At 40.4% G+C, this 20,773-nt stretch overlaps 10 protein-coding genes across 10 annotated transcripts; 7 read left to right on the top strand and 3 right to left on the bottom strand.

The window, feature by feature from the left end:
* Window positions 1-1,536: 1,536 nt before the first annotated feature.
* On the top strand, window positions 1,537-5,307 carry METBIDRAFT_78917 (ubiquitin-specific protease; the record flags this gene model as incomplete). Its single annotated transcript, XM_018858965.1, has 1 exon — window positions 1,537-5,307. One exon carries the CDS (start codon window positions 1,537-1,539, stop codon window positions 5,305-5,307), a length of 3,771 nt encoding a protein of 1,256 aa, XP_018711097.1.
* A 73-nt stretch (window positions 5,308-5,380) lies between these two features.
* On the bottom strand, window positions 5,381-6,256 carry METBIDRAFT_43730 (putative pantetheine-phosphate adenylyltransferase; the record flags this gene model as incomplete). The annotated part of the gene is made up of 1 exon (XM_018857690.1): window positions 5,381-6,256. The coding sequence occupies one exon, from the start codon at window positions 6,254-6,256 to the stop codon at window positions 5,381-5,383; it is 876 nt and encodes a 291-aa protein (XP_018711096.1).
* Window positions 6,257-6,435: 179 nt separating this feature from the next.
* Window positions 6,436-9,635, bottom strand: METBIDRAFT_32552 (uncharacterized protein). The gene has a single exon (XM_018856080.1). It carries the CDS (start codon window positions 9,562-9,564, stop codon window positions 6,865-6,867), a length of 2,700 nt encoding a protein of 899 aa, XP_018711095.1. The 5' UTR covers window positions 9,565-9,635; the 3' UTR covers window positions 6,436-6,864.
* Window positions 9,636-9,739: 104 nt separating this feature from the next.
* CWC22 (U2-type spliceosomal complex subunit) lies at window positions 9,740-11,659 on the top strand. Its single transcript, XM_018856079.1, has one exon. The coding sequence runs from the start codon at window positions 9,872-9,874 to the stop codon at window positions 11,534-11,536; it is 1,665 nt and encodes a 554-aa protein (XP_018711094.1). The 5' UTR covers window positions 9,740-9,871; the 3' UTR covers window positions 11,537-11,659.
* Window positions 11,660-12,358: 699 nt separating this feature from the next.
* CYC1 (cytochrome c) lies at window positions 12,359-12,691 on the top strand (the record flags this gene model as incomplete). The annotated part of the gene is made up of 1 exon (XM_018857785.1): window positions 12,359-12,691. The coding sequence occupies one exon, from the start codon at window positions 12,359-12,361 to the stop codon at window positions 12,689-12,691; it is 333 nt and encodes a 110-aa protein (XP_018711093.1).
* A 227-nt stretch (window positions 12,692-12,918) lies between these two features.
* Window positions 12,919-13,404, bottom strand: METBIDRAFT_43948 (uncharacterized protein; the record flags this gene model as incomplete). The annotated part of the gene is made up of 1 exon (XM_018857721.1): window positions 12,919-13,404. One exon carries the CDS (start codon window positions 13,402-13,404, stop codon window positions 12,919-12,921), a length of 486 nt encoding a protein of 161 aa, XP_018711092.1.
* A 551-nt stretch (window positions 13,405-13,955) lies between these two features.
* METBIDRAFT_83615 (uncharacterized protein) lies at window positions 13,956-15,079 on the top strand (the record flags this gene model as incomplete). Its single annotated transcript, XM_018859232.1, has 1 exon — window positions 13,956-15,079. The coding sequence occupies one exon, from the start codon at window positions 13,956-13,958 to the stop codon at window positions 14,718-14,720; it is 765 nt and encodes a 254-aa protein (XP_018711091.1). The 3' UTR covers window positions 14,721-15,079.
* Window positions 15,080-15,269: 190 nt separating this feature from the next.
* Window positions 15,270-17,243, top strand: METBIDRAFT_32549 (ubiquitin-specific protease). Its single transcript, XM_018856078.1, has one exon. It carries the CDS (start codon window positions 15,532-15,534, stop codon window positions 17,131-17,133), a length of 1,602 nt encoding a protein of 533 aa, XP_018711090.1. The 5' UTR covers window positions 15,270-15,531; the 3' UTR covers window positions 17,134-17,243.
* A 1,304-nt stretch (window positions 17,244-18,547) lies between these two features.
* Window positions 18,548-19,873, top strand: METBIDRAFT_18259 (kinase-like protein; the record flags this gene model as incomplete). The annotated part of the gene is made up of 1 exon (XM_018854784.1): window positions 18,548-19,873. A coding segment is annotated over one exon (1,326 nt), but the record flags the coding sequence as incomplete, so codon positions are not given.
* Window positions 19,874-20,107: 234 nt separating this feature from the next.
* Window positions 20,108-20,511, top strand: METBIDRAFT_200752 (uncharacterized protein). The gene has a single exon (XM_018854932.1). The coding sequence runs from the start codon at window positions 20,209-20,211 to the stop codon at window positions 20,455-20,457; it is 249 nt and encodes an 82-aa protein (XP_018711088.1). The 5' UTR covers window positions 20,108-20,208; the 3' UTR covers window positions 20,458-20,511.
* The last annotated feature ends 262 nt before the right edge of the window (window positions 20,512-20,773 follow it).

Raw genomic sequence — 20,773 nt, 5'->3', positions numbered from 1 at the left:
CACCGTGAGGGATTATCCACTTTCTTGTGCACCAAACTTGGCAGTCCCCCTTCTGAAGGGTATTTTGAACTAAGCCCCAATTGCGCACTGAAAGTCTATTATTTACCCTTGAAAATTAACTTTCAGTCTAGAATTACTGAGTTTTGAAAACTTAAATATATCATCGAAAATCACATATAGAGAATAAACCAACGATAGATTGCCGAACTAATTTCTTCCGTGGAAAGACGAACTTGGTCGATGAGATTGATATCTGTCTGGAGAACATATGCAAAACGCATGTCTAGAACGCCTTGGGGGAGTGTGTGTACAGAACGGTACACTCGGACCATAAAGCTTCATCATTGCATTTCGTTATTGACCAATTTCTCTCATACATGAGACTCATTTAGAACATTTTGGAAGCATATTGCATATCCAGCTATAGGAAGAAAGTCGAGGATTTTATTATAGTTTGGTACATGCCAAGGTTGACCATGCTTGATGTGCAAAAATTTTTATTGTGTGCCTGCACTCGCCATTTCCTCTATGGGTCAAAAAAAAAAACTTGTCGACAAATGGTACTCTTCGCCCCTTCATGTCGCACACCAGTTTGAGATGATAATTTTATTCCCGCGCGCGAGTAAATACTAGCATCCTATCCACGTCCCTTTTAGGGGATCAGCTTTAAGAAACAACAATTTTGTGAAGCTTCGGCATTTGCTAAAAAGGAATAAACAAGAGGTGAGATAATCACACCAACTCATTCATCATCTCATAGACATAGGACTTTATATCACTGCCATTTGTGGGGCTCTACCAGTATCATCTTGTGAATATCTTGTCTAAGCTCATAGTGTATCAAAACCCTGCCGAGGGAAAAATCCGTAATGTGACATGATATCTTGCCTGGTATCTATGTGGCAGCAGATCAACATGACGACTTTTTAGTGGTGTTTGAACTAGATTGTCACGTGATTTATAATACTAAACTCGTCCTTACACTCTCATACAAATCACGTGACTAAATCGCAGATCACGTACCTTAATCATATCCCTACGTCACCGCAACACTCTTGCGGTGATCGTTCATCTGTCCTAGCAGTCATTCGAGAACATAAAACTTTGAAATATAAACAAAAAAAGATCAATTGGCGTGAATAGCACATTATAGAGGGATCTATATTACTCGGCAAATCATTATTTGACCAATCAAACTCAGTTTCATTCCAGTGGCTCCATTAAGCTTTGATTACAGGCCTCAATTTTGATACCAAGGAGAAAGTCAGCCACTGCTACTGATAAAACTTCTTGTCTTCATTCTGTTTTTGTTGGTTTTAAGCTATTTCAGAAACGTGAGTGAAAAATATAGCCACTATGTCAGCAGAAGGATACAAAAAAGAGAAAACTGACGCGATGCTTGGAAATGTAGAGCCCCAAGTTGTGATGGAAGAAGACTTGAATCTTCTCGAAAAAGCTGATGAAATTGAAGAACTCAATTTAGTTGCAACTGAAGTTTCGGACGCATATGATTCTGGATCGTCAGATATAGAAAACATGGATCACCGACTGAGTGGAGATTATAGCGAGGATGAAGCTTTCAGAATGCACCCAGAAAGTTCAGGATCTGAAGTATATCCACATGCCAACGAATACGAGAAGTTAGGGAGGCGAATGATGAAAAAGTTGCCGGATTATCCTGTGAAAGACTCCACGCACTTTGTATGGGAAATTCAGGATTGGTCTGCTGCGCGGAAAGAAAACAAATTAGTGAGCCCTCTTTTCAATTGCGGCGGTTATTATTGGAACGTTTTGTTGTTTCCGAGAGGAAATGCAGATGCGGTATCGCTATACTTGGAACCACATCCCCCAGCCGATGACAGCGAGAAACTGAATTCTGATTGGTATGTTTGTGCTCAATTTGCTCTTGATATATGGAACCCCTTACATCCCTCTTCCCATTACCCATCTGGCTCCAGTCACAGGTTTAACAAAAATGAAACTGATTGGGGGTTCTCTTCATTCATTTCGTCAAGAGACTTGGCAGATCCATTGAAAGTGGGCCAGCCACACGCAATCTTAGAAAACAACCAGATCAACATCACAGCATTTGTGCGAGTTCTCGACGATACTTCTACTGGTGTCTTATGGTCCAATTTTGTAAATTATGACTCAAAGTTAAGCACTGGTTTTGTTGGCTTGAATAATCAAGGTGCCACATGCTATCTTAATTCGCTTTTGCAGTCATATTTCACCACAAAAAAATTCCGAAACTTAGTATGTCAAATTCCGACTCAGGAGCAGACAACAGCTAAGACTTCGAATAAAAATAGCAAGGCGGTTGCCTTGGCGCTTCAAAGAATTTTTTATCTTATGGAGTCATCTGACCAACCTGTGGGGACTATGGAACTCACAAGATCTTTTGGTTGGGATTCCAGTGAAGCTTTCACTCAGCATGACGTTCAGGAATTGAATCGTGTTTTGATGGACAAATTGGAATCCGCAATGAAAGGATCGCATATTGAAAACAGATTGAATGACATATTTGTTGGTCGGATGAAGTCATTTATTAAGTGTGTTAACGTTCCGTATGAATCTTCCAGAATTGAAGATTTTTGGGACATTCAACTCAATGTGAAAGGCCTCCGGAATTTACTGGAATCTTTTAGAAATTACATTGATATTGAAATGTTAGATGGCGAGAATAAGTATCAAGCAGGAGAAGAATATGGATACCAAGATGCAAAAAAAGGTGTTGTTTTTGAGTCTTTTCCCCCAGTCCTTCATTTGCAGCTTAAGAGATTCGAATATGACTTCATGGTTGACGACTTAGTGAAAATCGATGATTTTTATGAATTCCCCGACAAAATCGACCTCCGCCCCTACCTTGATGAAGATTTAGATGAAGACGTGAAGTCCCAGAATTGGAATTATAAATTACATGGAGTTCTTGTTCATCAGGGAAGTATTTCAAACGGGCATTATTACGCCATGATAAAGCCTGAAAGCGAAAAAAACACCTGGTTACGCTTTGATGACGACAAAGTTTGGAAAGTGACACCCAGTGAAGTCTTCAAAGAGAACTTTGGTGCTGCGGACTTATCTCCACAGCAAGTAAAATCACTTTCGAGGATGGAGCAAAACGAGCATTTGATTCGAAAAGCCACATCTGCTTACATGCTTGTGTACTATCGAGAGGGACAGCTTTCAGACATATTGCCCGATTCGCTGGCGACTGTCCCAGAGCACGTCTCGGGACAGATAGAGAAAGAACGCGAGGAATTGGCATCATTAGAGAAGGCAAAGCAAGACGCTTTATACTATTTGAACGTGAAAATGGTAACGGCTGAAAACTTTGCATACTTCAATGGCTTTGATATCTGTCCAGATCCCACCAAGACGAAAGAATATGACAACCAGATTTTTGATGCAAGGGCATACCCAATTACAATGAAAGTCAGAAAAGATGCAAAATTTTCGCATGTGTACAAACTTATCGCTTATAAACTAGGGTATGTTGAAAGATTCAATGAAGATGCTGTGGGGCTCGATGAAGATAATGCAAGCTCCATGATAGAAGACGAAGCAATGGATAATTTTGCGTATCCTTTCTCCTTAATGATCATGAAACAAAGAAACAACAAAACTATCAGACCCGATATCATTATCCCAAAAGAATGTCTGAATGAAACTGTCAGCCAGGTCTTTACGAGGTATTTCAGGAAAAGTCATGACGAACTAACGTTCTTCGTTCGTGAGAACCAAAAAGAGATGAGGCAGATAAAGAATGAAGATAATTTCATAACAGCCGAGCGATTCAATTTTGATAACGTATCTTCAAAAGTTACAGAAAATGTTCTGAATTTGACTGAAGCATCGGTCGACAATTCAATGACTTTGTTTTTGAAATACTTTGACCCTATCTCTGATACATTAAGGGGGCTTACCTTTGTTTTATTGAGCAAAAATATGGTACTTTCCCTGATAAAAAATCTCATAAATGAATTTCTCGGATTTGATGTGTCGACTCCTTTGGAATTCTATGAGGAAGTCTCACGGACAAGAATTGAACCAATCGATCAAAGTCTAGCTCTTGAGAAGAGCGAATTAGGATCGGGCGACATTTTGGCTATTCAGCTAGCTGACCGCAACGATTTTCAATCAGCCTGCGGGCTAGGCAGTTTACAGAAGTACTATAAGTTTATGTTGACGAGGCTTCATATTCAAGTCAAGCCTTGTAAGGTAAGCGAAGAGGACGAGGACAGTGACTATGTCGCAGATGATGGTATTTTTCAAAGTACTGAAAATTTGAATGCTGACTCAGCAGAAGCAAAAGAGCTAAAACTTGCTAGAGAGCTAAGCAAGTCCTTTGATTTGTGGGTCTCCACAACATATACCTATGAAGAACTTGCTGCAAGAATTGCCTGCAACATTGGTTCTCATGTGGATCCAAAATATTTGCGACTTTTTGTCACACATGATCACGGTGAGAGGCTCCCGTTATTATCAACAATGTCACTATCCCAAATCTTCCCCCGACAGGTTGCGGTATCAACAGTATCACAGTTTGAATTTGAAATTCTAAACATCACGTTGAAAGAATATGAAAATATGAAAGCAATCAAGATTCATTGGCTTGAAAGCATATATCAAGATCACGTGTATGACTTGTTGGTACCGAAAACTAGTCCTGTGTCAGATTTGATACAAAAATTAACTCAAAAGATCGACTTGCCACAGGAGAAATTGAGTGGGTTGCTTGTTTGGACCGGGAAAGACCACAAGTATGTTGATCTTGTAAAATTCGACAGACCTATTGATGATTTGAAGGATGATTTTGAAATTTATTGCGGATACTTTCCGGCAGAGGTGGAAATTTTAGTGTGCCATGATATGTTCAAAAGGTACGCAGAGCCCGAGTCACACGATGGACACGAGATTTCCGATCCGATTATCAGAGGTGAGTTTGAAAAAGCGCAGAAGTACTCAAATGTGTTGAATATTATACCTGTGTTCCACTTTCACAAGTCAACGACTTACACGCATGGTAAACCGTTTGTGTTTGCAGCCTTTCCCGATGAGCCTTTCGAGCAAACAAAAGAAAGATTGCGAAATAAGCTTGGGCTTGGAATCCTGGCCTTCGAGAAAATTAGAATTGCTTTAGCAGACCTCGATGATAAAGGTCGATACCTTGACGTTGATAAACCTGGGTTTAATCTACTTGATGAAATTTCAAAATTTGAGTCACATGTTTCCCTCGCTCTTGATCACCGTGATCGAGACCCGAAGCGGTCCAACCCACTCGATAAAGGTATATCCATTGGATAACATTTACAAATTTTTTGAGAAGATTACGCTGTTTGTACATATACTCAATATAAATATCCTTTATTAATTCCTTTCACAAATTAGTCTTTTCAAACTCAATTTTGCGCAACTGGGTGGAACTTAACTTTGTTTCCCACTTTTCACTGGGAGAACTTTTGCCACCGATGACTTCCACACATACAACTTTTAGAGGCGCAAATCTTAATTCAGCCCGTCGAGAATTTACAAAACCAGCTCCTTCAATGGTCTCCTCGCTTATTACTAAAGCATCAATATCAGGAATAAATCCAGTGGGCCCACACACGTCACTTATCTGATAGAATTCATACCTTTGGCCGCCCCGCAATAATCGTTTCAAAAATTGTCGAGTTTTTGAAATTCGAATTTCGAGTGACTCGAGTTTGGAAGAGTATTTCTTGTTTCGAAGAAGCTCGGGCCCTGTGATGCCTACGATTACTCGCGCCCTGGCTGTGAGGGCTGCCACCAGCAATAAAATTTTGTGACCGTCATGTAAATGATCAAATGTGCCTCCAACGGCAACCGTTTCAGCTGAGTATAGCTTTGATTCTGTAGACAATTCCACATGTCTAGCATGAATAGGGGATAAAAGTACTTTCAAACCTATGAGGCTTAACCGACCAAGACATTCTGGAACCTGCTCACCCTGGACATGAAAAACTTCATAATTTTTGACAGGACATATGTAAAGGTCATTTGGGTAAATATTGATGCCAAATTCAAACGTAAATTTCGAATTCAATAGGGTTTTTCTAATCTGTGTGTACAACACCAGAAGAACTCTACTGAGCTGTACAGCGTCCTCGAATTTCGAAGTTACAATAACATCAACACCGCTCACAGAGAGCGGAAGCTTTTCTATTGCTTGCTCGAAGAAATCATGGTAGTTATAAAGTTGGGGCAGAGCTAAAACAAAGATTGAGGTTGTCATGGTCAAAAACTAGTTAGTGAGCAGTTGTATTCACTTGGATCTTGTCAATGCAGGAAAGTAGGAGAAACAGCACTGCATGAAGTATATCGGTTTCGAGAAAATATTGATAGCCCCCGCAAAATAGAAATATAATTTGGCCTATCTGGAGCTTCAAATTTATTACAATCAAACTCGGGTTGATGTCCTCTCGCAAGCTAATACTTTTACAAAAGGATTTATTGTTTCCTAAATAATTGAATTTAACATGGGGTATATTGCTGTTCCCTCATTTAACATCACCAGAGTAAAGCTTGGCACGATATTTGCTTTCGTGTTCCGTAGCGGAATAATTTTCGTTTATGTGACGAAGTCATGTGAAACTTAAATAAAGGGCTGCAGCTCAAGTCATGAAAGAACAAAATGAACTGTGATTACATACTCAGACTTCTAATTGGGGATACCTGTTCGAATCCTACCAAATATATACAGTTTGCGCAGAGGACTCGAACAAAACCCAGTTGAAAATCACAGACACAGCTTTTTAGAATTCTTTAATGCAAATTGCTATTCAAAATTTCGGACTTTCAAATAGTTCTGCCTTGTATCTTAAGACCGATTTCGCACATGTATCACTCTTTGGTCCTTTGACTGGCTTGTGCCTTCACATCAATACGAGGGTTGCCAGTGAGTTGGTAGAGCCTCATCTGAGAGGCTTCAAATTCCGACACGGTATTCTTTTTGTGTCTCTCGATGGTTGCTAAGTTTCGAAGACACATCATCAAGTCCACATCGTCTTTCAGAAGGTCTGTTTTTTCTTTTAACTTTTCGTGAACAAAGTTCATGGACTTCTTTATCAATCTTGAGTAGACATGATTCTCACGCCGGTCGACGAGGTGATCCGGCCTATACATCAAGATCCCGGATCTAATGAGTTTTTTGTGTATGATGATTGAATTCACATGGTCATCTGGAATATCATCCCACGTAGACATGTAAATTTTCAGCACCAAATTTTCATACGACTGCAAGAACCGACTTTCCATGCTAGAGCCTCCATAAATAGAGAATATGCTTCGCACAAGGATATCAAGTGAATCCAAAAGTTCATTGAGTTGCGAAAATGTCATCGACTTTTTGTGAGTATTATTCATCAGGTTTTCCTTCCTACTCTCTTGGTATCCCATAGCCACATTACGGTCACCATAACGATACATGTCCCGGTTGAGCATGGAAAATACTGCATTGAATGTGGCTGGCCTTGGACACAATTTTTGTTCTTTGTTCAACTCGCGATTACTAAAAACTGCCAACAATTCGATAACCAAGGAAGTCGGATTATGTGAGAGAGGAAAGTGTTCCTCAATTTTGTGAATGAAGTCTTCCACAAGCCCAATATCAATAACATCGAGCAGAGCATTCAGGATAGAAGACCGGATATGATCGTTTCTAGCCCTCAATGAATCAATCACAGGATAAGACTCTGCAGACATGATCTTTGATGACAGGAGGGTGAATTCACGAAGTTTCCCATTGTCCACCTTTATGTCTGCCCAGGTCAGAATTGAGAGCCACATTGCTTTGTAAAATTCTTCATAAAGCCCAAGTCTCAAAATACAGTCAAAAAATATGCGCAACAAAAACTTGTTGACGCTCTGTTTATCTCTTTTATGGATGCTCTTTTTTTTGATCGCCACAGCTCTCCCTCTATGATTTCTTTGCCGCGACTGTTTGTACTGAACAAATTCTTTGTGCATATCGCCAGCCTTCACTCTCGCGAAATCTATCAATTGCTTCTCAATGCCAGTGCGGAAAGTAGCATGATGGGGGTTAGTGAATGGAGGTGGGGGGAAGGGCAACCATGGGTTCATTTCTTTCCTGGTTTTAGCTTTTGCAACATTTTGCGGTAAAAAATCTTGAGAAATCTCCGCTTTTTCAACTCTTGCATCAGTCTTACGCACAATAATAGGATTTGGTTTCAACGTGTTCATATGTTCCAAGTGTACGTATTTTTTTTCCTGACCACTCTTCTTTGATGATGCCAAAAATTCCACCATGCTGTCAATTTCAGGAATCCAAGCTTGAAGATAGGCAAGAGATTGTTGAATATACCAATAGTGGGAACCGCTGTTATTGGCCCAAGAAGTTCCTGCCAAAGGATTGCAGTAGCACAGGAGAAAGGCGACCGCGAAGTGTCGGTCAATATCCAAGCTAGGGAAGCGGATTTGTTTCTTATAATGTTGCAAGGATTCGGGATTTTTATCGATTTCATCAGCACTTGGCGGAGTAGGAGGAGTGGCAAGAATCATAGCTTTCTCCAAAATCGAATTTGCTTGCAGAATCAAGATTGCCTCTTTTTCAAACAACCGTTGTAATCTTTGATGCTGCAGAATTTTCGAGTCTTTCTTAATTGACTCAATACTATCCCGATAGTAAATTCGTAAGCCCTGTAGGAATATAGTAAATGTATGAGCATCAGGACGAAGTTTCATGACGCTTAATAAATCAAGAAATTCCCATGCAAGAGCTTGATCATTATTGTAGTTTTTGATAATGAGTTTTAAAGCAGCATTGAATGTTTCGATGCTAGCACCAATTGCACTCCCTTCAAATTGTTTCATTACTTCTTTTGCTAAGTTTTCGCTCACCAGGCCCCACTCATGACAGTCAGAAAGGCCACTGAAATATGTTACATAGGTAGCAGGTGTAAGTGGAATACCCCATTTACCTCTGGTTACTAGGACCTTTTTAGCCAATTCCTTCTTCGATCTTTTGAGGCACCAATCAAGAATCTCATTTATTCCCACAGACCCTTCGCTTTTGGCAAGACGGCATACCTCCATTGCCCTTATTATGTCATTGTCTCTTTCAAGAAGATGAGCAACATCACGGGCAACGAAATATGAGTCTTGTATCAGTTCTCTAGTGACTCCGGTGAGAGTCATGACGATGCGGTCATCGATCCTTCGTCTTTCAACTTTCTTGGCCTGTGTTAGGCCCTTAAAAAGCTGAAGCAGTATGGGATCATTTATTCGAAGGTTGTTCGGCGAAAGGGCTTGCAAGTTGATTGCATTCCCCAGATCATCGGGGATGATAGCACCATCGTATCTGCTTTTTATAAGAATCAATGCTTTTTGAGGTGAAACACCGCTTCTGGAGTAGACTTTTACCAACTTTTTCCTGTTATTCTCACTTTTACGCTTAAATTCTTTTGCACTGAATTTTTTGAACTCCCCTGTCTTTTGATAATGTTGAAGTTTCCACTTAACATTTGAAACTGTTTGAGTTGTCTCGGCACGTACAGACAAAAATCTGCACCAAACGATCCGCATTGATTTCTGAGGAAGGGCCGAATAAGCAGAGGCTCTTGAGAATTTTGTGAAAGCAAAATGAAATATCAAATGGTATGATGTGAACGGGATGGTGGACTTTTCCCTGTGCGCAGGACCTCTTCGCCTAGCAATACGAACTATGTGAAACGCGGGCTGAAAACAAAGCGTCTCACTCTCGATATCTTATATAGTACATCTTCCAGAGCCCTACATTCCCCGCTCTGAATTCTGAGTATATGTGCTCGCTGAATTAGAATCAAGTCACAAGGTTGTTCACGTTATTTGTCTAAGAACTAAATATTCGAAGATGAAAGCGCAGGTCGACGGCTGCACACAGCAAAACGAAATCGACCAACGACTGGATTGGGTAAACTTAAAACTGCGTATAGAAGACTTAGTGTCCCAAGTTCTGACCGACTGTCTATCAGAAGTGGCTGAAGAATTGCTAAGACTCGATGTTTTAAGAGCACGCGGATTGATTTGCCGCATCTTGATACGTTCAATTTTAGAATCGTCCAAACTCAATCAGCTTTACGCCGCTATAGTTTGTGTTGTGAATCTGAAAATCCCTGAAATAGGAGATTTACTTCTTTGTCGCTTGGTATGTCTATTTAAGAAAGCCTACTGCCAAAACAACAGACGAGTGGTTGTTCGTGTAGTTAAGTTCATCTGCGATTTAACTATCCAAGCAGTGGTGGACGAGATTCTAACCCTACAAATACTACAAGTATTGGTCGAAAATTCCACTGAAGACAGTCTCTATCTCGTTGAATTAATAATTGAGAGTGTTGGAAGCTATTTGAACAAGATTTCGAAAAATGCCCTAGACATGATCTTCGAGCGAATGCGCCTAATGCTTCAAGAAAATCACCTACTGATTCTTTCACAAAAACGAATTACCAATTGCTTATTGATGCGGCGTGACTGCCCGACCTTCCAGGTAGACCCGCATCTACAATTGGTACAGAATGAGGCGAAGGAGACATCCTTGATTAACTTGTCACAGAAGTTAGACCCTCAATCTCATCTCAACTATTTTCATCTGTATACACTGGCTGAACATACTCAAAAAGTAGGCGAAGACACTCCTGCAGCACCAAATCTTGCTGAATGTCCTGACTTGAACTTGGAGTGCCACGTGAGCCCAGCTGTCATAGATATGACGGATGGTGAATTAATTCAAAAGCAAAGACTTGTTTACCTCACTATTATGTCCAGTATGTCTCCAGATGAGGCAGTGCACAAACTTCTTAAAGTCTCGAGATCTGAAAAACTTGATAAAGTGATTTTGATCGACATGATCGTTAAATGTTGCGCTCAAGAAAAAACTTATTCTAAGTATTTCGGAGTGATTGGAGAGAAAATATGCCGGATAAATGGGATCTGGAATCAAACTTTCATCAATCAATTCAAGGATAAGTACGACGCGATCTATCAATACGAAGGGTCGCAGCTTCGAAACATAGGCAAGTTTTTTGGCCATTTGATTGCAGTAGATAGTCTATCCGTTTCTGCTACACTAGGCCATATTATTTTGACTGAGGACAAGACTAACAGTGCGAGTAGAGTTTTTATCAAATTTTTGTTTCAAGAAATGGTGGAAGAGCTAGGTGTTGAGGAGATCAAGTCTTTATTGCTTGAAAATTCGATTCGACAAACTTTGCGTGGGTTATTTCCATTGACTAATGTTCTGGCTGATGATTCGAGTCATTTAATGTTTTCGATCAATTTTTTCACCGCAATCGGGCTTGGAATATTGACAGAAGAGATGAGATGCATTCTTGAAGAGCTACGGCTTGAGGCAAGAGGAAGAAAGAGATTCAGAAAAGACGATTCGTCATCCGACTCTGGATCACTTTCTCGTTCGCGGTCTTTTTCGAGATCAAGGTCTTTCTCGGAATCCAGGTCGGGCTCGAGGTCCAAGTCTTTCTCCAGATCCAGGTCGGCATCTCGGTCTAATGGCACAAGCTAATGTTTTTAAATATATTTGATAAGAAGAAAGCGAATAACGCGCTTTTCATATGCAATTAATCCTTGATCTCTGAAAAATTATTTTTGACGGTTAAATCATTCCCTGCCGAATTTTATGGGGGGGGGGGGGGGAAGGGGGAGGTTACTGGTTTCATGCTTTGTTCACACACTATTTTTAATTCATAGTGCTGATGGATTACATTGCGGTTCGAACATACACTTCCTTGTATGAAACTGTAAACTGTGCAAGTATCTAGCTTAGCCGTTTCTGAAGAGCCTAGGGAACCACCGAGTATGACTAAATCCAGTTCTTAATACTAACCATTCGCACTCGATTCGTGAAAGCAGAACTTCACAGGGCGATTCGGGTGCAGGCAAGCGAAATACGCCGCAGTCTAACGGAGATATCGGGCTTGCGTTGCGACTCGGTTGCCAGCCAATGTCTCCGGGAATGTCCGACTTGTTACGCATTATTTTACTGTAAAATTTTGATGTGTTTTTAATGGAATTAACTGTAACAGCAAACAAAACAGTGTAAGAGTCAAAATCTTGGGATAGTTTCGCTTTTAGGGTAACTGTTCTGTCGAGTCTTAATCTGGAATTTGAGTCTGTGTCCTTTTGTTCGAAGTGTTGTCTTTCGACGCCTTTGACCCGAGCTTACTTGTCTACACTTCAGTCACGTGATTGAAACGCGACATGCAGCCAATAACATCGTCGCGGATAATCATCGTCCTGCTCATTGGCATCGGTTGCCGCGTTTATATAAACCAGTGACAGGCCGTTTGCTCTCCTTTTTTTCTTTCTGTCAAAACATAAGTTAACAATGCCAGCTCCATTCGAAAAAGGTTCTGAGAAGAAAGGTGCCACTCTCTTCAAGACGAGATGCTTGCAGTGTCACACTGTCGAAGCAGGTGGACCACACAAGGTCGGTCCTAACTTGCATGGCATTTTTGGCAGAAAGTCTGGTTTGGCTGAAGGCTACTCTTACACCGATGCGAACAAGAAGAAGGGTGTTGAGTGGTCCGAGCAGACCATGTCTGACTACTTGGAAAACCCTAAGAAGTATATCCCAGGTACCAAGATGGCATTCGGTGGCTTGAAGAAGCCTAAGGACAGAAACGACTTGATCACCTACTTGGCCAGCGCCACTAAATAATCCTATCTGTATATAAGTGAAAAATTAGGAACTACGTTAATCCACCCAACTGTAGAACTCTAAATTGGCCACTTGCTAAGAATTCTGTAATGAGTTGAAATGGGAGTGTTGCTTCAACTAGTACAACTGTTATTGTATCTACCTACCGCCGTATAAAGAATTAGCAAAAGAAAAGGAATCCCCAACTATACGTCCCATACAAAACTGTCCACGAAGCTTAAAAAATTTCACCTCGAAATCTCCCACTTGAAGTCTGTGACGCTCACCTCTTGTCCCTTATTATCATCGTAATCATACCATTCGCCGTCTTCGAGATCCACTTCGTCGAAGATAGATGTGGAATTTAGAGCCTCGCAAACCCATCTTCCTTCGGGTATGAAATCGATGAAATCAGCTCCACGAGCGTCAATCTCCAACAAATTGACCCATTTTCCAGCATTTTCAGGTGAGAGTGATTCGACAGTTCTGGAGATTTGTGCAGAATGCTCGTTTCTACAAGACTTGCATCTAAAAACAAAGCTTGCTTCGCCCTTGGAGCCACTGATGTCGTGTTGCTCAAAACGATTGATAGTTACTGGCTTTCCGTGAATCTCTCTACATTTGGTGCATTCGATTCGGAAAGTGTATTCAAAGGGACTGTCCGGAGTGTCAACAGGCTTTAAATTTGTAACATTTGATAGCTCAGCCTGGGCTTTGAGGTAGAACTTGACCATAGTTGTAGTGATTTTGGGGTAAGTCGTACCCACCGATTTCGTGTGTTCAAGTTTCTCATTACAAAACCTGTGTACAGAACGCTAACTTGATTTCAGGTGTATTGCTAAAATGAAACATTGGGTAAATTCCTCGAGAAGCGAGAGGAATGAGGAAATAATGATCTTATCTCCAGTAAACTTAAAAAAACACTAGACGTTGAATTTTTGAAGAGAAGTTATGCGGCGAAAAAGTAATTTTGCAGAGCATAACTGCATATCGATGGAAGCACGTCTGTGACACCGAAGCGAAATTGTTGCATCAGGGGTCTCAGAGGTCAGATTGAGTCATATTGCTGGAAGCCTTCTTCGGTACCTGCTTCCAAAAAAATGAAAATAAAATAAAATAGCTCGCCTCTTTTAACATTTTAGTTCTTCGCAAATGCATGCCCTTTTAAGCGCCAGCAGGTACTCACCGCGTAGACGCTTTGCACCTTCGCACTACAATCCTTTAACGCGAAGACAAACCTTTGATTGATCCAAGTCTTCCCACTTTTTTGTTTGACAGTACTGTTATGAGTATGAATGATATCAAAGTACCTGTGGAGGTTGATCCCACGGAGGATACGGAGTGGAACGATATACTTCGCTCACACGGGATTATTCCGGAACGTCCGAAGTCACCAACAGAGGAGCTTGAGCAAGCATTGGAAGAGGCCGTGCGCAGACAGCATGAAAATCGGCTTGAAAGTAAAACTCTTGGTGAATTAGCTGAGCTAGAGGATGAAGAAGATGAAGACTTCCTAGAAGAATATAAGCTCAGGCGGTTCCACGAGCTTCAAAGTATGCAAAAGAAGGCAAAGTTTGGCACAGTCCTTCACATTACTAAACCAGAGTATGAAGAAGAGGTTACCGATGCATCTGAAAAGAGTTATGTATTTGTGCATATGGCACTTCAACTGGAAGTTCAGAGTCGTCTTTTAAGCACCCTCACAGCCGTGGTGGCGCAAAAATTCCCCGAAATCAAGTTCACTGAAATCCCGGCTAACCGTTGTGTGGAAAACTATCCAGAACTGAACTGTCCGACGATAATCATCTATCACAAGAAAAATATTGTGAAGCAATATATTACTTTGACCCAATTAGGAGGAAATGACTGCAAAATTTCGGATTTGGAGAAAATCCTCGTCGATATAGGTGCGTTGAAGGCGTCTGACGAGAGGCTAGAGGCAAACCGACAGGATGAAGATTTGGAAGAGTCCAGAAGATTGCGATTTGTGAAAAAGGTGATAAGAGACACGGGCACGGATGACGATGAAGACTATGATTTTTACAACTAGCTGTGACCTGACTACGCTTGAACCAGTGGATCATTTTGATTGATGTTGAATGACAATTTTTCAAACTCTCTTTGTCTTTCGAGAATATAAAATTACATTAGTTTATACATGTGCTTGAGTGACTCGTTTGCTGAAAATCAACAGATGAATGAGACTGCTAGCAGAAGAACATGCCATGAGTCAACCGGATGGTCGCGGGAGGGTCTATTAAGTCCTATTGTGAGCCTTTACTTTCACATCAGCTTGACGTCGAAGATCCACTTTGGCTCCACTATTGCCTATTTTCGCGATGCCAAAATATCGCACATAATGTTATAGAGATATGATTGATCCTTTGATTTCCTTTCTTAGATATCAACAAATAATAATTAAGTATGAATAAGTAAGTTCTTAAAAGGACTTTAATTTTTTCAGTGCAAGATTAAGAAATTCTTAAGGCCTTTCTTTTGCCTCTTAGCTGATTCTTCCAGGGTCTGCACACCCAATCATCCGAACTGCAGCGTGAAGCGCCATCAGCTCGCAATCGGTTTAAACACCAAATAGGCTACCGCTATCACATAATATTGTTCAAAGCCAGAATTTTCCGGTCCAAGCAGCAAAACCTTTGTGTCACGCTTGATAAAGAAAGAAGAAGTTGAAAAAGGTGCCAAGAAAAACGGGAGTAAGACCGGAGATCAAGAGCTTGATTGAATCACACACTCTCTTCACCTTGCATTCTTTGATTTCAATAGTTTCACTTTCCATCTTCATTTTATCAAAAGTTACAAAACTTTTGCGCAATTTACAGCATAATCATACACTTGCATTTTCAATGGCACCATCTTCAGAACTTTACGCTTCTAGCATCAATGAAATGAATGTCGGATCGCCCCAACCAAATAATCTTAGTTCATACCCACCTGATAACCTTCACAGTATTAGACCTTGCTCTCACCTTGACACAGTCTTTGAAACTAAAGCAAAGTCTACCATCAAGTCCACGTATCAACAAGCCATAGCCGTTGTCGTTGCTAACAACAGACTCCTTTGTACACGCTCCCTCTACAAGACAAAGAAAGATGGCGAAGATGTTTCCATCGACAAAGTCTCTGAGTATAAAGAAAAAGTGCTTAAATGTTCTTCATGTGATGCTCGGAACTTTCATCTGGTGTTTATTTGTTTACAGTGTCCTCATGTGGGGTGTTATTATGAACATGCCAAAATACACGCAAAGGAACAAAACCATATGTTCGCAATCGATTCAAATAATGGTTTACTTTTCTGTTTTCAGTGTCATGATTACACAAACCATCTTGAACTCAATCGAATTCGTCTTTCGGCTGTTCTTTCAAAAGAGGATGCCCGTCATTCTGATATTGATTCACTAGAAGAGTTTGAAGGGTACGTCAAACCCTCTCTACAAGCCGCAATGGGTATAAAAGGTCTTGTCAATCTTGGATCGACATGCTTCATGAGCTGTATTCTTCAAACTATGCTACATAATCCGCTTGTACGCTTTCATTTTTTTCATAATGATTTCCATTATTTCAATTGTGAATCGCAAACCCATTATTCTAGCGGTGATGATCAAATAGACGAAATCACTGCCTGTGTTACATGCCTGATTGACTCAGCTTTCAAAGAAATTTTTACTTCATCGATGTCAGAAGGCTTCGGTATTACAAATTTGCTAACTACTGCCTGGTATAAGCAACGACTGCTTGCAGGATTTCTGGAACAAGATGCTCACGAATTCTGGCAATTTTTACTCAATGAGTTCCACAATGATTATGAGAGAGTCTCCAAACTCCTGGATGAGTCCTCAAGTGAATGCAAGTGTGTAATGCACTCTGTATTCATGGGCGAGTTAGAGAGCTCGGTAGTGTGCAGCACGTGTGGACTGGTCACCAAAAAGGTTGATCCATTAGTTGATTTAGCTCTTGAAATCAATGACATGAATGGAAACTCTACCTTGTACGATTGTCTTGATCAATTTACTCGTGACGAGCTTTTGGATGTCAAGTATCGATGCAGATCGTGCCGCAATGAAACGCAGGCCCATCGCAACCTTCGTATTAAAACGATTCCGCCTGTGCTCTCTTTCCAGCTAAAGAGATTCAAACACAATTTTGCAAACGACACCTCGTCGAAGATTGAAGAACATGTTGACGTTCCACTTTTCTTAGATTTGACGAAGTACACTTCCGAATTTATTGGACCCACTGAAGAAAGTACGGATGCAACCAAAGTGTATGAACTCTTTGCCATAGTAAACCATACAGGACTGGTAAACACAGGTCACTACATCACATATATCAAAAACACCACAGGTCAATGGCTCAAATTCGATGATAGTATAATTACTGCCGCTTCACATGAAGAACTTAAGGCTACCAACGCCTACTTGCTATTTTATATAGTTCACAATATTTAGCATTGTAGGTTTTTCTTGCCCAGCCCTTTAATCAATTAGGCAATTGCTTATAATTTATTGAAAATGATAAATATCAACACAGAATGATTTGAAAATAAAACATGCTGCCTGTCTTCTTATTGACGCGAATTTATTTGATTTCAAGGTAGTCACCGCGTGTGTTTCGTACAGATTTTAGTCTGAGATTAATTCTTCTGCCCTTTTATATTTTACGAGTATCACTCATTTTCGAGCGACCAGCTTGCAAAGACGCCACGATGTGTTAAACATATTCTAATCCTACAGTGTTTGGGGGAAAAGAAAACTATGTGGTCCTAAGTACACCGTGCTCGTTCATGATACAATAGATCATGATCAATTTGCATGGTTATCTACTTCTACACTGATGGCAAATACGCTCATACAACTTCGATAAGGCAGAAATATCCATATGGGTGCTTGAACATTAGTCTGAGATCAAAATATAGTTGGTAAATCAAAAGAAAAAAAAAAATTCAAACTTTTGGATGTGAAAGACAAGTGTTAATGGTCTGCTAACGGGTATGTTGCTTTGCAGGGGGGTGTAGATATCTATCTCTATCTAAACCTTTGAATAGGAAATGGCCTCCAGTCTCCTCTGCGCCCGGTGGGCGCCTCAAAACCTACTACTGCGGCGGCTATGGTCACGTGTACCAAGTCGCCTACACCGAACGTAGCAAGCATCCTTCTGCGTTTCTTCCGCGAAAATGTTAGGAGTGCATTGGAAAAACCGGCTCTAAGAGAAAGTTACTGTGAAACATGTGCTTTAATGTGCAAGTTGTTCCCTCTTCTTCGAATTTCGGTGTGTCCTAATTTGCAGCCTGCTCTGAATGTATCTGAGAAAAATTCCTATATTATGAGGCGATATCAATTAACAACGAAGTGTACGCTCTGTTGCCCAATTTCTTTTCTATGAAATGCATCTGGAGTCACAATATTATGTAAACGATTTTTTCTCGAAATGCGTTAATATACGAAAACAATTTTACCCCCAATTTATTCACCATGCTCACGTGACAATTCCCCCAGATTCGCATTTCTACAAAATTCCATGACGCAGCTTATCCTGATAAGACAACCCTTGGTATTCCAAATCCAAATCTCTCGTTTTTAAACATTTTCAGTGTCATCACGGTTTTTTTTCTTCGAAAAAGATAACTCAAACGTTTACAAAGAGCAATTCCTCAATTGCTGAAGGTACAAGGTCAAAAATAGCTCCCGTCTTGAAAGGCCCGAGATAACATACGGCTTCCGAATATCCTTTTCTGTATTTTGACAATACGTTTGAGTCACGGAGAAGCTTCATTTTTAGAAGAAACTAAAAGTTTTTGCTTGAAATTTGGCAGAAATGGATTTTCATTCTAACTCAAATCCTAAGAGTACTTTGTTAGCTTCCTCTTCTGATGATTCAAGTTACAGATCATATGAATGTGGCCGAACACTTCTTAACGACAAGTTTATGTTTTTAGACATTATTCAAAAAGGTTCCTTTGGTAAGGTAACTTTAGCTCTCGATGTCAACACAAATTGCAAAGTGGCTATCAAAGCGATGTGTAAACGCCCGGTTTCACAGTCCGTGGCTAGACATGAAATTCGGATTTTGCAAAAACTTGGTCTAGATAACCCACACATATGTCACTTGCTTGAAAGCTTCGAAACAGAAGAACACATAGTTTTGGTGTTGGAGTACTGTGCTCGGGGAGATTTATATGAGCTCATTCACTCCGATTCGATTCTTGAGGCAGCAGATATCTGGAAGATCGCAAGAGAAATGTACTCGGGAATCAAGCATGCACATTCACTTGGAATTTTTCATCGAGACTTGAAACCTGAAAATATTTTATTTACAGAATGTGGATCGGTAAAAATTTGTGACTGGGGTTTGTCGTCTCGAAGTCTTAACACGACTGTTCCTAATATTGGAACAGAGAAGTATATGGCCCCTGAATTCATTTTCTCAGCTCCAAAAGACTCTATATCAACTTCAATCCCGAAATCTTACAATTGTAAAGCTGCAGATTACTGGTCTTTCGGGATAACCCTATTGACGGCAATTTTCAAAAGAAGCCCTTTCAAAGCTATGAGCTCCAATATTCATAAGGACGAAGACTTGCTCGATAATCATCAAGCATCCATTTATGATAAAAAATCTTTGAGATGGGATTCAAATTTCCAAAAGTTTGTGCTATACAATACGCCGGAAATTTTGTACGACATATACCCGGATATGAGCCAGAACTGTTTCAATATTTTTATGAGTCTCCTAAAAACAGGTGGCTTGGAAGATGATTCAAAAAGCTTCCAAGAGAAAATACAACTGAGAAACTTGGAAAATTTTATCATCGAGCTTGAGAAACGTTGGAAGTTTGGCTTTACAGTCTGGGATGAGGACGAACATTTCCAAGACTACGACAATATTGGAATATCTAAGTCTCTATCCCAAGAGTCTTTTTTTGATATGGATGATGTTCTTCAAGGTACAAATGATCGAATGGCAGCAACAAATACAGGAGGATCGTGTCGCGGAGCGAGTGACAATAGCTTCTCCCCAATTAATACCTCTAACGAAGAAACGAGATTTGAAAATTCTTCTTATCCTGGCAGTAAAACATTCACCATTCCCGTTCCCTCATTGACTGGCTCTTCATACCAACCAAAATCATGGTATGATTTGGACGATGAAGTGAATGAGAAAGAAATGGGCGACCTCATCAGTACCTTGCGCTTTCATAATTTAGAGTCAAGTGATCCTGGTCATGACTCAAAGAAATTAACCATGAACTCAAGCTCTCTGCTCTCGGTTGTTATTAATGAAGACTTAAAGAGGGACACAATAAGCTGGTCAGAGTTCTAGGCCACAATAACACGAGGTTCTGACACTCTCGAAGCTGAAACCCAAAGACCAAAAATGTACAGTTTCGAAAGATCTGTGGAATATCTACTAATCTCTCCGCAACATAAATCAGATAAGATAAATAAATTAGATTACTCTTTAGAGACGTCTAAATTAGGCGTCTTGTTATATCGCAGGTGACTTGCCGTAAAGTCTATAGGTAGATGATCTTCAATTTTCGTCATCATTCGAAAGAGAGGCGATTTTCAACTTGCTTGGTGTGTATCGAAACCCACATTTTAACATTTTGTGGTCCTACAATTCAGATATCAACATACATTGGGCGACTATCATTCTCGCTCCAATTTTGTTGCCGGTTCTCTGTCGCCTGTTTTCTGTTTCTTGGCGACCATGCGGCCGTAACCGGCGCTGTAATCATTATGCACGACAAAATAATTGGTCGACGAGATTGAGTCATGTGAACGAAATAGGATATTTAGCTGCAGGCTGGATTTTGCCGTTCATCCGCGCAATCGTGATGCTTGCGCTAACTTAATTGGTAGTGTCATACAGACGAACAACTAATGCATTTCATCTTTCGACCTCATTTTACAAGCTGAATGGGATGAAAAATTTGTTGCAGTAGTTTTCATATTGAGGAGGAAGAATCTTTTTCTTCTTTCTATTAATTGCGATAAAGGCGTTCTACATTTAATAATAGCGAGTTCGAAGCTGACCAAAAAGGAGATCCACGTTGAGTTACGTTTCTTATTACCCGTTTTCATGTTG

Source organism: Metschnikowia bicuspidata (assembly GCF_001664035.1).
Source record: "Metschnikowia bicuspidata var. bicuspidata NRRL YB-4993 chromosome Unknown METBIscaffold_4, whole genome shotgun sequence".
In the NCBI taxonomy this organism is placed as follows: Eukaryota; Fungi; Ascomycota; class Pichiomycetes; order Serinales; family Metschnikowiaceae; genus Metschnikowia; species Metschnikowia bicuspidata.
This window is presented reverse-complemented; position numbering and strand designations above follow the sequence as displayed.